The sequence below is a fragment of the Gymnoscopelus braueri genome, assembly GCF_963280865.1.
Source record: "Gymnoscopelus braueri genome assembly, chromosome: 18".
NCBI lineage: Eukaryota > Metazoa > Chordata > Actinopteri > Myctophiformes > Myctophidae > Gymnoscopelus > Gymnoscopelus braueri.
The window spans coordinates 38,746,286-38,761,937 of NC_137618.1; the positions used below are offsets into that span (position 1 = coordinate 38,746,286).

At 42.3% G+C, this 15,652-nt stretch overlaps 3 protein-coding genes across 7 annotated transcripts in view; 1 reads left to right on the forward strand and 2 right to left on the reverse strand.

The window, feature by feature from the left end:
- fhip1b (FHF complex subunit HOOK interacting protein 1B) overlaps positions 1 to 4,099 on the reverse strand; it is a 37,363-nt gene extending 33,264 nt beyond the window's left edge. For 2 of the 5 annotated variants that reach the window (XM_080457131.1, XM_080457127.1), the window contains exons 1-2: positions 3,886 to 4,093; positions 3,278 to 3,398 (exon numbers count right to left, since the gene is read on the reverse strand). The gene's annotated coding sequence lies outside the window, so the exon portion shown is untranslated. Of the gene's footprint in view, positions 1 to 1,714; positions 1,818 to 3,277; positions 3,399 to 3,885 lie in introns of those variants that run through there. The other 3 variants (XM_080457128.1, XM_080457130.1, XM_080457129.1) reach the window with 3 other exon arrangements.
- Positions 4,100 to 6,548: 2,449 nt separating this feature from the next.
- Positions 6,549 to 11,223, forward strand: cnga4 (cyclic nucleotide gated channel subunit alpha 4). Its single transcript, XM_080412428.1, has 7 exons — positions 6,549 to 6,773; positions 7,135 to 7,236; positions 7,373 to 7,479; positions 7,948 to 8,531; positions 8,753 to 8,998; positions 9,389 to 9,554; positions 9,951 to 11,223. Exons 1-7 carry the CDS (start codon positions 6,625 to 6,627, stop codon positions 10,727 to 10,729), a joined length of 2,133 nt encoding a protein of 710 aa, XP_080268554.1. The 5' UTR covers positions 6,549 to 6,624; the 3' UTR covers positions 10,730 to 11,223.
- A 965-nt stretch (positions 11,224 to 12,188) lies between these two features.
- gdf3 (growth differentiation factor 3) overlaps positions 12,189 to 15,652 on the reverse strand; it is a gene marked incomplete at both ends in the record, with an annotated part of 4,980 nt that continues 1,516 nt past the window's right edge. The window contains 2 exons of the mRNA XM_080412228.1: positions 12,189 to 13,045; positions 14,296 to 14,546. Of these exons, the coding sequence (XP_080268354.1) occupies positions 12,189 to 13,045; positions 14,296 to 14,546 (1,108 nt within the window). The remainder of the gene's footprint in view (positions 13,046 to 14,295; positions 14,547 to 15,652) is intronic.

The following is a 15,652-nucleotide window of genomic DNA, read 5'->3' on the forward strand; positions in this document are numbered from 1 at the left end:
TTGGCAGAATTGGCACTCAGAATCCGTATTGGCAGTTCAAATGTGGCATCTATCAGTGCATCTAAGTAGTTATTACTCATAAGCTTAAGAAGACACAATCTATGTCTGCTCTCAGCCTCTCGCAACAACATATACTTTTAAATGCAAACCCGGAGGTCAGGTCTAGTTGCTTTTAATCACAGCAGGCTCGAATCAAACAGAACCATCCTTGTACTGGGAACGGTGTTGATGGAGCGGCGTGAAACCACTCAAGCCACAGGGCCAAAGGCGTGGGAGGAATGGTTCCATGATTATTCATATGAGCGCTAGGCTATGCCACAAATCGCTCTCTCTCTCTCTTTCTGCCTCATTCCTGCTTTGCCACCCATCTTATGGAAACAAGGACACACACATACACAGTATTCTTCGGGGGGTACGATCATGTGACCTGCTCTCATTTGTACGGATGTGGCAAATGTTCAGACTGATGCACTAGCAGCAAGGACATTCAAGGTACTGTAGCAGCAGCACACCTGGTAGAATGACTGTGTCTCTGTGAGAGGAGACGTCAGGACGAGTGTGCCGCGAGATGCAGACTTTCTTGAGGTTTGATGACAGGCTTGGCAAGAGAAGATTCCGTAATTGCTCTGAAATTAAAGGGTTCAACTAGCCTGCCTCCAGGACGCAATTTAAAAGATTTTCGAGTTCTCACTCCGACGCACAAAGTAGCCACCAGGGTCACTAGCCTTGCTAGCCGAGGCTTAGCTGTCAAACTTAAGTAAACTACACTGTCTCATCACAAAGACTAAAATGAAATAAAAAAAACAAAGCCATTCTTTCAAAAGAGAAAATGAGTAGCCAGCCATGACTGTGTGTTCAGCTGAAGCAAAATAACAAGACTAACAATCTCCGTGCAACTGGCAACTATAAATTACAAAAGAACCATTCCCCAAAGGGATACTCTTAAGTATCAAAATGTTCATACTTTAATGCTAATCAAGGCAAAGCAATCTACTATGTTTATGGTGGCACAATTATCTGAGTGTGTGTGTGTGTGTGTGTGTGTGTGTGTGTGTGTGTGTGTGTGTGTGTGTGTGTGTGTGTGTGTGTGTGTGTGTGTGTGTGTGTGTGAGAGAGAGTGAGAGTGAGAGTGACCTGGCAATTAAGCTAATTCAAAATCTTATTTGGTCAGCTATTCAAACATCTTATTTGGTCATCTTTTGCACCTTTCCCTCAACTCCTCACCCTTAAGCAAGGGGTTAATAACCACAACGTTGTACATCTCTCCATTCATCAGGCTTATTAAAATCACAGAGGCCATTATTACATACCATATGGTATGGGTGAGGTGTACAGTACACAGTAATGGCTTAAGCACCCATAAGCCAAATGATCAACAAAAAGACATTAAGAAGATGATTAAAAAAAATTACACCAAAAATCATCATTGACAATAATCGTATGTATCCGATGTGGTTAATTTGCTAACAATTTAGCAAAATAATCTGGATTATTTAGTCATAATCGTGTAGCTACATTAGAGTATGGCCCTCTTACACTCAATAAATAACTTACTGTTACAATTTCACCAGAAGACAGAACTGTGACCTCACAAGGCAGTCTAATTCAGACAATCAGGCATCTTAATTCCACTAATCTTTATAAAGATAGCTTGTTAGGTCTTGGCTGAACTGCTATTGTGGGACAATATAAAAACAACAGACAATCAAATTACCTTTTATACGCAGGTCACATTCTTTGGTACCATAATAAAAGCCAGCCAGATGAGCTCAAAGTCCGGCCATATATTCTGATACAGTGGGTTTCCTCAAAAAACAGCTAGACAGAAAATACATCTGTGAAATAGACTGTGTGTCATAGCTTGTAAAATGAATAGTACCAAGTCTCTTCCCTGTTACACTCACGCTCCGCAAGGTCTAATCTAGCGTAAGCTTGCCAGAGCATTATATGAGGCATGTTGGCTGCACATGACCCTCAATCATAGCAGTTGTTTTGGCCAAAACAGAGTCATGCTCCAATTAGGTTGTGTCCTATATGCTTTTAGGAGATCTCTGTGACTATTTTGTCCAGTGAAAGGGAGGGACAGCATGAATAAGGTCTGGGTATTTTGCCCTAAGCAAAATGTCTACATGCTAAGGGGAGGGAGGGAGAGTACAAAGTTCTATAGTTGCCTGGACTATGTCCAGATTGTTATATTTATTATCCCTTTATTCTCGATTGATGTGCTCGACTGATTTCCCTCAGATAAAACTGAGGGAAATCAATCGGGCTTTTGATACCTGAAGAACAATCACCAACTATACTGTGTAGAGACAGTGAATTCACAGCCCAGCTTCACCACAGTGGGGAGAGACGCCTTGTACAGACATTAGACACACCAATAGGGCTGCAGGGGCCATATGGAAAATAATATATACATCACGGTAACCAGAAGATGTTCTCCTGATATCGATATCACAATATCTTTATACACTAACTCACTCAACTCTTAACTCGGCAATTGCTGTGCAGTGTTAATTTCACAACTAAAGTGTACAGGGAGTCAGGTCAGGAGCAGTCAGGAGTCCCAGTCAGCAGCATTAAAGCCAACAAGACACACACACACACACACACACACACACACACACACACACACACACAAACTAAAGTCAGCAAGACTCTCTCTCTCACACACACAAATTAAAGCCAACAAGACAGACACACATACACGCACCCCAGCATTAAAGCCAACAAGACTCTCTCTCACACACTCTCACACTCACACACACACACTTTAGCCAACCTAATGTTAGCCTCTGCGTACAGCAATGAATGCATTATCATATGATCTGGGTCCAGTCAGTGACCTTGGTTTCTTGCTGTCAGGCTTGCAAATGACAATAATTGACTTCATCTATCCTGCATGAATTGAATACACAGGACCCCAATGGAAACAAGCCATAGTGCTTTCTTGGGTTTAATCCGTTGTAGCATTCATTTGTATAGAACTGTACTTTCTGTTCTTTTTTTCTGTTGCAAACTGCTAAGTAATATTCAATCAATCAATCAATGATGCTAGGGGTGCAACTCAAGAAAAACAACAATCAGTGCATCTCAACGGTGATGTTGCGAGCTTGTTGTTGCTAAGCTAACTGGCACACAGGCATTAAGTAACCTCACACAAGATGCACAAATCTCTGACATATATATGACCATGACATTATTATAATGGTCCTTTAACACACACTGTTTTGCTCTTATTCGGGCGTCTTCCTAACTGTCACGAGTTATTGCTCACCTGGTATAAATGTGCAGGATATTATTCCAGTGTTTTTCCCCCACAGCTGGTGCTAGCTTTAGCCTGCTTCACTGGGATAGCCAGTGTTGCCAGGTTTTGTGAGAGAAACAAGCAACCAGGCCTAGGAAAACAAGCCAAAAGGGAAGTGACTTATTATGAGCACTTTAAACCCGGCTATTTGAAAATAGATTTTTTTTTTATTTGAAAATAGCAGATCTACAAGCTCACAAATCGTCGAGTTGTGAGCTTATAGATCTGCCATTTTCACACAAAAAGATCTTTAAAAAAAAGTGAAAATTTTTGAATATGTTTTGCAATACCAATCTGGTTCAGGGGTCATAAAATAGATGGGCTGGTCCGTGGACAAATACATGTTCATTTGGGGGTCCTTGACTTGAAAATGTTTTAGAACCACTGGTTTAAACAACATTACGAGACAAGCCCAAATAAGCAACTACACTTTATAGAAACAAGCCAAAAAAAATAACGCAACCGGCAAAACTACCAATATTTACCATCGACTTTACAGAAAAACAAGCCCAAAGTAGCTTATAATAAGCGGACATGGCAACCCTGCTGGGAGCACTGGTAGAAGGCAGCTAACATACCAGACCAGTAGGATGATGATGATGATGATGATCAGTGTTCTAGTTGCCAAGGAGATAAAACTCTTAATCCCACACGTAAAACGAATCAAAAATGAAAATGCCTGGCAAACGAGGCGAGCACTCCTTCATTCCATTAATGTGTTGCAGATTAGATAAACAACCTGCGGTTGTGTGTATGCATGTTGGATTTCACAACCAACCACTCGACTCTTCGTTTCCCGCAGCCATCTTACTTGGAATTGGATTCCCACTGTCACACACACACACACGCACACGCGCGCACGCACGCATGCACGCAAGGGGACGCTTGCCTTATTATTTCGCCGCCCTCACGAGCCGCCCGCCACCGTTATTAAAACGCTCGCCCCAAAACACAGTCGCCCCGGGGCAAATCCGAACAGCGGCGGTATTCACTACCTGGTAGGCTATTCCTAAACGTTAAAACGTAACCTCAGTAAACTATGCCTAAAATCCTAACCTTATTTCTAACCTTATCCTCAGTAAAACAAATACAAGAATCCAAGAACCACTGGGAGCGGGGGGAAAAATGGGGGAAAGCGTGTTTTGGGGCGAGGACTCCGGTTACCCCATTATTCCCACCCCACGTCCCACGATTGATGTTGATTTTTTTTTTTTTTTTTATCTTTTGAAATTTGCTGATCTACAAGCTCACAATGATGAGTCACATCGCGACGCATTGTGTGCTTGTATATAGGACTGAAGTGGGTAATGCATGTTTTGTAATAATAATCAATAGTAACTAAAGTTGTAAAATAAATGTAGTCGGGTAAAAGTATATATGTGCCTTTGAGATTTAGTGGAGTAGAAGTAAATGTATTGAAAACTGGAAATACTCCAGCAAACTGTACTTAAGTACAGTAGCCTACTTGAGTAAAAGTAAATGTACCTAGTTACTTTACACCAAACTTTTTCCTGTCAATGACCCCCAAATTAATAAGTATTTAATTTAGCCACAGACACCCATCTGAAAATGTTTTGTGCCAGGGACCCCCATACAATAGGCCTACAAGATTTGTGTTTGAAATGTTTCAATAACAGCCAATATTTCAGTTGTCACATTCTTTCAATATTCTTTGAAAATAGCCGACCTGCAGCGCATCATTCACAGACACTGCAGACTCCACCTCACATGATCACCATAGCACAGTAAAAGCCTCAGAGTTCAAATCTGCAATCCATAACTTTATACTGTATGTCCGAGATTTGAACTCGGGTCTCCCGCACCAGATACCACAAATCTACAACTGAAGCATGAGGGAATCCCATCCCAGCTTGGGCAGAGGAGATATTGTCCAATGAGCTTCAGGCAGTATGGGTTCCTATAGCCAGGCTACTGACAGACACCACCAGCAGGGTCTATATTTTGGAAAAGATGGGAGACCACATCCAAATCCAACCAAACAGGCAACCACCACTGCAGATGTGCTTTATAGGCTACTACTGTACCACACATTGTTTAAAAATATTGTTTTACTCATTAAAATAAGTCCCAGATTGCAGCTTTTATTAGAGTGTACAAGGGTAGTCGTACACTCTCAGAGTCTACACTCTCATTTTGTTCTCTCTCAGAGTTACAGTATGTGAGTCCATTTGGTTCAGCATTTATACACTTTCAGAGTGAAATTAACACTAGGATTTTACAGTATACAGCTTTGTTTGCCTGCTCAGGTTGCCATTTGTGCAAGTGTGCTGCGTTGCATGCCAGTAGTTTACAGTAAATAATGCTGAAACCACATGATAGTAATACTATACTAGTAGTGCGTCAGTCATTTTGATTCATTCATATTTGTTTTACTTTCTGCAGTTTAGGGTTTGGGGTGCAAAACCCACATCAATCATTTGAAGGGCCTCATGCAGGAGAGTACAACAAAAAGACAGCCTTCCACCACCATCCACCATGTCCATGGGTCAGGGTTCTGGACTGTACAGTTTATTATAGTAGCCTATTACTTTAGGCTACCTGTAACATTACCCTACCTGTTATTAACCACATGAACCAGTGTCCCTACTCTGGGAATGTCATAAGGTGGGAAAAAAAGGATTGACAAACTCCTTGGATCAGCTATTTTCGGTGTAGAGATTTGGTGTTGTAGAGAAAAAAGGAGGGGAACAAGTATAGACCCCTGGGGCATAGAATATTCTGAAATCCAGTATGTATTCAGTCATGCCTTTCATTACCGAATGGTCTAAATCCTTTTAAAGGATTATAAAAAATATATACATACATATATATCTTTTTTTTTGTGCGAGGGGACGGTTAACTTTCTTATTTAGATCCCCAGATTGAAGAACCTTTAGACGGCTATACCCTATAGATCCATACATCATCCTTCTTCCAAGAAACAGCAGACAGTTGATTTGTTGTTTACACAAAGTCTCTGGTAGTCACTGACAATGAGCTCCAGGATTCGCGTTAAGAGGACCTCTGGGGCTTTCAAGGGGAAGGAAATATCCCCCAGAGGATACAGGGCATCTGTTGTGGCTCCCTTCCGTGGAGACCAGTCCAGCATCACCGGGTGATGATGAGACCTTGTTGTTATGTGAACCAAGCAATGCTGCCTGATGCAGGCCAACAGGGTTATGCAGGCAGCGATGTGCAGCTACACCCAAGCAGGCACTGCTCCTCCTGGGGCAGAGAACACCTGAACAAGAGCAAGGGTCAACCTCCACCAGAAAAACAATTGTTAAGTCTAATCCTCAGCCTAACCCTATAGGAGAATGGATAAAATGGTTAATAATAATGTCAGGAATAACCGATGGCAAAGGCTGTTCAGATGGTGTCAGATGCAGAAAGTGAGCGAGGGACAAGCAGATCAGGAGGAAGAGAAGAAAGACAACAATCCTCAACAGGCGAAGGTCAAACTGAAGTAAGTGACTATTGATTTAGTCTTGTTAGATATGTTGTTGTTGCTAAGATTCAAAGAAACACTTTGGTGTCCTGAAAATAGACATTTGTTTCCTCATAATGAAGTGGGGTCCTTTGTATTTGAGTTATGCATGTGTTAATAGCTTTGTAAAACCATGCATATTAAATGAGGTAGCCAAATCACATGTTAGCAATGACTTTATGGGTTTGAATCAAGTTTAGAGTCAAGTGCATACACTGTACAGTAGGTAAAATGTAATTGATTGACATTTTATTGTGGGTTACACTAGTATATGCACACTCCTTGATCGATTATATGGCCACTAATTCTCTCTCCCTCCCCATCCTCTCATTTCCCTCAGCTGGAAAGAATGGATGGTTGACCCATCAGAACAGTTCTACTACATATGGCTACAGGTCATGATCATTCCCATTTTCTACAACTGGGTGATTATCATCTGCAGGTACCGACAATGCTGCAAAAACATAACATTAATGTGAATATAAATTAGATATATGGTAGCTTGTTTTTACTTTTCATCCACACCATGTAACAAGTACATTTTTTAATTTAGGCTTTATTAAAACTGTCTCTCACAGGACATGTTTCCAAGCAATTGAGGTGACATACCTGGCTGTGTGGCTGACATTGGACTACCTGTCTGACCTCATGTATGTGGCTGACATGATCATCAAATTTCGCACAGGTAAATGCTACTGCATGTTCAACCTATCTGTTGACTTATTGGCTTGAAGTAGCTACAAAATACAAAAAATGCTTTTTATTGTATAATTAATTTTGTCCACAACGTTGAGGCTCTAAATACAAGAATTTCACTGCCTGCAATGTTTCCACAGCTGTATTGTAAGTGCATGTGACAAATAAAAACCTTGAAAATAATATAATATAATAATGTACTGTCTATTTAGTAAACTGATATGGTGTGATTCAGAATCTTGTTCTAAACTCTAGATAGATGCTGCCTTTCCAACAGTATGCCAGCCAAACTTTGCTTTGTGTAGGAAGAGTAGCTACTGTGGACTTGGACTTACTGTACATACATTTTACTCTATCATTAATCTCTCAAGACAGATTCAGCTCAGCAGCTGAAATGAAAACATTGAAACTATGGGTTCCCAGATTGCTCTATTATTGACTGTGCTGCCCTCTACAGGCTACCTGGAGCAGGGTATTCTGATCAAAGACCCAGCTCATCTGAAGAAGCACTATCTGCGCTCCTCTCGTTTCCTGTGGGACCTGCTCTCTATGCTGCCCACAGACCTCTTGTACTTCCACTTTGGTATCCACACGCCTCTGGTGAGGGTCAACCGATTCCTGCGCACGTCACGCCTTGGCGAGGCCCTGGACCGCATGGAGACACGTACCTCCTACCCCAACACCTTCCGCATTTCCAAACTCATGCTCTACATCTTCGTGCTGATCCACTGGAACGCCTGCCTCTACTTTGCCCTGTCCAACTACATTGGCTTTGGAGCCGACCGCTGGGTCTACCCCAACATCACTGACCCTGTGTTCGCCTCCATGCGTCGCCAGTACTTCTACTGCTTCTGGTTCTCTGCCCAGATCTTCACTACAGTGGGTGACACACCCCTCCCAGACAGGGAAGAAGAGTACCTGTTCATGATTGCAGACCTGCTCATCGCCGTGCTGGTGTTTGCGTCAATCGTGGGCAATGTTGGGAACGTCATTACTAGCCTGAGGGACCGTGACAATGTCTTCTTCCCCAACCATGAGCTGGTGAGCACAGGAGACCAAGACTGAATAGAGTAGACAGAGACAGACATTGTCAGAGGAAAGTAAAGTTAAGTGTAAGAAATAGCTACACCACAGTTACCACCCTGTCACATTACTAGTAAAAAGTAGACAGGAGCAAATAAGTGGAAGTTTTGTCCTGTGGTATTCAAAAAATGTCTGACATACCGTAAGTACGTTAACTTTCATTCTTCCCACCATGTCAGGTGAAGGCCTACCTGCGTAGCCGTCACATCAGCAAGGAGCTTCGTAAGCGTGTCAACGACTGGTACCAGCACCTGCATATCAACAAGAAGATCACACGAGAGAACGAAATCCTGCAGCAGCTGCCCGTCCAGCTGCAGACAGAGATTGCGGTCAGCGTCCACCTCCCCACGCTCTCCAAGGTCACCATCTTCCAGAACTGTGAGAAGAGTCTGCTGGAGGAGCTCGTGCTTAAACTCACACCTCAGGTCAGGGTTGAAAAGCTACAGGTCATGGGGTCATCAGGTTTTTTGTTTCGTTTCTCTCTTTATTGAAAAAAATCTCTCTCTCAGCATTTTTGTATCCTTTGGAGCGTATGCCTGTGGATGTGTGGTGCAGTATGTTGGATACATATATATTTTTTATGCTCTATGAATAATAAGATGTCTTGACTTGACTTCAACTTTAAGTTAAGTTGGAGAGCCCATCCAGGACATGTAATATTTCTGGTAATTGTTGTCATTAGCATGATTAAGATCTGTGGTATTTAACCAGTTAAGAATTATTTCAGTTTTGCCAACAGTTTATATTAAGAATCTTTACTTGTTAATTCTGCATTAAATCTCACACTGCTGTCTGCCTTTGGCATGGTCTTGCAGGTTTACAGTCCAGGAGAGTATGTCTGCAAGAAAGGTGATGTGGGTCATGAAATGTACATCATCAAAGAAGGAAAACTTGCAGTAGTGGCAGACGATGGGGTCACACAGTTTGCCGTCTTGAGTGACGGCAATTTCTTTGGGGAGATTAGTATCATCAACATCAAAGGTAAAGCACTATGCAATAACACTAGCAGGTTTTGCCATCATATACAATACCTTTTTCAGGTGACCAGTGGCGTTTTGTTTGAATAAATTAACTACTTAAATCATATATACTTCGTTGACTGGTGTCCCCCAGGCCAGGGGTCTATATTTGGCCCCCTCCTTTTTTCCTGTGTACACCAAATCCCTTTAGCAAAAATAGCTGATTACAAGGTCACATGTCACGTTACAACACAATGTGAGCTTATAGAGCTGCTATTTTTGCAGAATGTTCGCTTATTATGACATGCCCAAAAGGGACACTAGGGTTCATGTGGTTAAACATGTACCTACTGTACATTTCATACACACAAAATACATTCACAAACACCTTTATTTTTTTCTCCTTTTTATTTTTTAGGCAACAAATCAGGCAATCGCCGCACAGCCAACATCCGCAGCATCGGGCACTCAGACTTGTTCAGCTTGTCCAAGGAGGACCTCACTGATGTCCTGTCTGAGTTCCCTGCAGCTAAACGCCACCTGGAAGAAAAGGGCAGACAGATCCTCACCAAGATGGGCATGCTGGACGAGTCTGTGGAGGGGGTGGACGGGGGGCCAGAGAAAGTGGAGACCAAGCTGAGCAGGCTGGAGAACACCTTGGACACTCTACAAACCAAACTAGCCCGACTTATGGTGGAGCTGGAGTCCAGCAACACCAAGATGCTGGCCAGGGTGGTGCTGTTGGAGCTGCAAATAGAGAATCAGCCACCAGAGAATGAAGAAATGGAGGGAGGAGAGGGAGAAAGAACGAGGGAGAGAGAGGAAGGGGTGGGAGGGGAGGTGGAAGGGGAGCGAGAGGAGGCAGAGGGAGAGGAGGAGACTAAAATACAAGGACAAGGAGAGGATGGTGAAAATGTGCCCAAAGAGAGAGATGGAGAAAATACAAAAGAGGAGACCAAGGAGGAAGCTCAGTATATTGAGGGGATGGCAGAGGGAGCCGAGGATGGAACAGAAGACTCTGGTGGAGGAATAAATAAAGGAGATGATAGAATGAAAGCAGATGAGCGACCTTCTAGAGGGGATGGAGGTGAGAGTGGAAACGAAGGTCAGAAGGAAGAGAGAGAGAACAAATCAAACAGCACTGACATCAAGAATTCTGCAACAGATGTTGAACAAAAGAGAGATGGAGAAGGATGAGCAGAGGAAATGTGGATAAAGGGCAAAGATTATAATAAATACATTCAGAATAAGTCTAGTGTCATTATCTGCCCACAGGTTTGGCTAGAAATCCTCGCAACCTATCATTCAAAGTGGTGGCATTTCAAGGATTTTGGTACAAAGTGCACAGTGCACCTTACTTTTCATTAATAATTGTTTGAATGTTAAAGATGTCAAATGAACAAATAGGATACTAATCAATAGGAAACACAGGTGAACAGTAACTTATTCATATTACCACAGCTATGGTGAATTTGCGCCCCCTTGTGACCAAAAGTAAAACAATACAATATTCCTGTAGAAAGAAAATGCTCCATAATTTGACACTGGCATTGTGTTTTTTCCCCATGATCTTGAGTCAAGTATTGTGATTGTTATAAACACACCATTATTATGTATAATACATTAGCGGTATTGTATATAGAATTTATCTGAAGAATAATACTTGGGTTACTGTTATAGAAATGTAAATGTTATTTCTTCATTCCATTTTGTATATTTTGAGATGATCACAACTTGCATATTAAATAACATGATTAAAAGCACTTTAGCCAATTATGTATTATTTTCCTCACCAATTTAACTGTCTTTTTGTATGTTTTCTTCTATAAAACTATAATGAATTTATTGACTGATTTCAGAACACATTTGTGTTGCCAAGTACAGTTACACATACCCAGAATATGTCCTCTGCATTTAACCCAACCAGCTCAGTGGCCTAGCCCTAGCGGATAGTGTGCCTGCCCTGAGATTGGGAGGTCTGTGTTCAATACCCCGGCCAGATCATATACCAAAGACTATTGAAATGGGACCCAATGCCTCCCTGCTTGGCACTCAGCATCAAGGGCCGTATTGGGGTCAAGTCCCTGAGGCTGGGACATACTAGCGTCATGCCCAAGAGGTGTACTTGTACATCAAACAACCTCACTACAGAAATAGGAAATAGGTTCCTGTCCTATGGGCAACATGGCTACTAACTGCTACTACCATTTAACCCATCCCATCCATTAGGAGTAGTGGGGAAGTAATTATCTGGTGCCCAGGGACCAGCTCCAGATCTAAGACCATTTCTAATGCCATGTTTTGAGCTCTACTGAGTGCTTTCTATGGTAGCTTGCTCTGAGTAACAGCAGGAGACATCATTTTACTGAAACCTATATGACGACATTTTATTAGAATTCACATTGCACACATTTCCAGTTCCTTCCAAACAAATCATTTCTTAAAACTACTTCTCTTTAAACTAATCAAACTGTTAAAATGAAAGACAAAAAATGTAAATGTATCCATTTGTAATTCAGACTGAATAAATGTGACCAAATGGGCACTTCTGGATCCATTTGTACATATTATGAATAATATTTTGAATAATAAGACCCAACAGAATGTTGGGGACCACTGAACCCAGCTATTAGAACAGTAAACCATTTCCTGTGCCTTATCGACAACCACACTCATCCACCACCATGTCCTGGTAGTGTCTTAGCACCACATTGTCATTGTTGTCATAGTAGAGCATGGAGATGGGGGAGAGGCGGATGGGAACACAGCAGGGCTGAGGGGTGCCGTGCGGGTCCAGCGAGTGCACCAGTGTCTGCAGGATGGCGTGGTTGGTGCCATTCAGGCTCTCGCTGAGGGGGAATGGGCACTCCCCGTGGCAGTAGTTAGCCATGTAGCCCTGTGGAGCTATGATCCAGTCCTGCCACCCCACATCCTTGAAATCAATATAGAGGCGTCGTGGCTTACACACATTGCTGGGCGTCACAGGGAGATGGAGGGCACTTCTCCGCTGTCTGGAGCGACACTGTTGGGGGTTGAGGGACACGGCCACAAGAGAGACATGGATCTCTGGAAGAGTGAACGTTGGCTCCAGTGGAAGGGAGTTACCTGGGTGAAACGGAAGCAGCTCCTCTGGGTTTGTGTTGTGCGGCGGCTGCAGCTCCAACACCAGACCATAGTTGCGGCCCGGTTTCCGCCAGCTCTCTGCCAAGGAGGTGAGGTCTAAAGTGAGAGAAGTGGACTCGGGCTGGAGCTGCACGGACTGGGACAGGAGGAGTCTACGGTTCACCTCGTGACTCGCTCCCCTCAATGTGGCTCTAAGGACTTGATACAGGGACACGCCAAGGGCGTGGGGCTCCAGAAAGGGGTGTGGAGAGCGGTACACGTCCCACTGGAACTTGAATTCCAGCTGAGCCATAGAGAGCTGCTCCACAGCCTGGAGGACAGACATGTTGAAGAAGAGATGTTTCTCCACACATCCCTGGCAACTGCTTCCCCAGCCAGACACCAGTCTACCTACACAACATACATTATGAGGATACATCAGCCACTTTGATGATGAGAACATTTATAAATGGCCCACAGCTTGCAGTATTGTTGAGACAATACTCTTATGGGCAGTTTAACCTGGTATCACTTTGGTATTAGCCACTTAAGCGGTATACTTCGTCATACGACAAATAGCTAAAATAGCCTATCTAGTATAGAAGCTGACATCACAAGGCGTTGCATCGCAATGCCTTTGAGCTTGTAGATCTGCTATTTTTGCTAATTTGGAATTCGATATTCTTTTCTTCCATTTGTGAAGCATTTTGCCAAATGACATGCCCAAAATAGGATGCCACAAGGTTGAAAGTGGTTAATACCTTAACTCTCAAACTTTTTAATTTCAAGGACCATAGTTTGATATAAATTAAGCCGTGGGCCCCCCATTTGATACAAATGTTATCTCTATACCCCCCCCCCTCCAACACAATCCACACTGTAATCCTCAGTGTTTAACTCTGAGTTACAGACTTGCAAGGCAAGGGTCAATTTGGTTCTACCATCAATCATTTAGCTAGTGACCCCCTGGAACTTCTCCAAGGACCCCTGGAGCTAGGAGGTCCAACCTTCAAAAAGGACCCCGGGAGGTCCAAACACCCCATTTCGAGGTTTAATGGAAACCAGTTTTACAAAGTAATTCTCTACCAGAGCTTGTATAATTGTTTTGTGTTTTTTTGTGTAATGTCGATTCACTTGAATGACTTTGAAATCAAGTGATGATATTGCATGGTATGCATCATAAAAAATAAGTTGTGGATTGCTGCTTTAAAATGTAACAAAGTGGTGTAAAGTAACTTCGTACACTTATACACTTACTCAAGTACTGTACTTAAGTACAATTTTGAGGTATTTTTTACTTTACTGGAGTATTTCCAATTTTCAGTGGGCCTACTTTTACTTATACTTCACTACATCTCAGAGGCAAACATTATACTTACTCCATGTATATGCCGGCCATTAGAAAATCACTGATCTACAAGCTCACAATGCATGGCATCATTGTGAGCTTGTAGATCAGCCATCTTCAAAAGATTTTTGCATTTTATACATTTGAAAACTTTTTACCTAATGACTACTTTCTACTTTTGGCACTTTAAGTACATATTGATACCAATACTTTTGTACTTTTTTACTCAAGTAAACTTTTACTTGTAACAGCATTTCTACATTGCAGTATTGATACTTTTACTTATGTAAATAAAAAATAAGAGGCTATATACCTTGATCTTGTATATATCGGATGATATTCCCCCGGACTCCATACTCAGACACCATGCACGCATCGCTCATGTCTCTGGCCTCTTGGATCTTGTCCTTCTGGGTGCTTCTTCCGAACATGCTCCACAGCATGGAGGGGACTCTCCTCCCAGTCCGGCCCTGGTGTCTGGCAGCAGCAGTCCGGCCCTGAGGCCGTCCGGAGAGACCCAGAGAACTTAGAAACAAGTGCTCTTGAGTCTTCAAGTCCTCCACACTTGAAAGAAGTGCATTGGCGCTTACACATACAACGCTTATTATAAGCGAAATGCCTAAAGACTTCATATTTCTCCTAGTATTACAAACTGCGCTCTTCACAACCGCAGGCCTCCAGTAAATATATCTAATTCCTTGTTGACAAATTTAAATCCCCCGCGACGTGTCCACGCAGCTGATTGATCATCGAAGCTGATTGGACTAGTGTTGCCAGGTTGGTGAGAGAAACAAGCCCAATAGAAGCAACTTCTTAGGCCACATAAGGATAATTCCTTTTAACAGGATGTTCATGAAAGTCCTTGCGGGCTTGTTTCCAATGAGGGCCTGTGAGCAATTAGGGGTTAAAGGGGAAATCCACCCATTTTCAATATTTAACTATGTCATTAATATAGCATAAAGGAGTTGTGTGGAAATAAGAAAAAAATTTAAAAAAAATTAACATTGCAAAAAAATGTAACATTGCAAAAAAATTAACATTGCAAATTACACCATGATGAGTCATCACAGTGTAATTTGCAATGTTAATTTTTTTGCAATGTTACATTTTTTTGCAATGTTAATTTTTTTTTTAATTTTTTCTTATTTCCACACAACTCCTTTATGCTATATTAATGACATAGTTAAATATTGAAAATGGGTGGATTTCCCCTTTAAGAGTCTTGCTCAGGGACAAATTTCATTTCATCGACACATATGCTGGCGTGGCCTGGAATCGTACCTGGGGCAACCAGGGCCTCTGGCTCCCTAGGCGGGCTCACTAACCACTCAGCTATGGCCGCCCCATAAATGAGCATTTTGTACCTATTTTATGCATTGGCTCACAACGCGTCACGATGGACGCGTTGTGAGCTTGTAGATCGGCTACTTTCAAAAACACTTGCAATAGAAATGTGGAATATTTGGAATGTTTTTTAAACATTCTAAGTCTAACAACACAAATGCTCCCTCCCTGGCACAAAACATTTTCATGAAAATATTTGAGAACCACTGGTTTAAATACTTTTTTTTTTTTGGAAACAAGCCTAAATAATCAAACTTTAGAAACAAGCCCCCCCCGCCCCCCGCAACCCGCAACTACCAATTTTTACAAGCAACTTTACAGAAAAA

Bases quoted from the DNA above. Each gene is read 5' to 3' on its own strand.
- cnga4 (XM_080412428.1), top strand. From the start codon at position 6,625: ATGGATAAAATGGTTAATAATAATGTCAGGAATAACCGATGGCAAAGG. The intron at 7,480-7,947 runs GTAAATGCTACT...TGCCCTCTACAG, and splicing joins GATCATCAAATTTCGCACAG to GCTACCTGGAGCAGGGTATT. The intron at 8,532-8,752 runs GTGAGCACAGGA...CCACCATGTCAG, and splicing joins TCTTCCCCAACCATGAGCTG to GTGAAGGCCTACCTGCGTAG.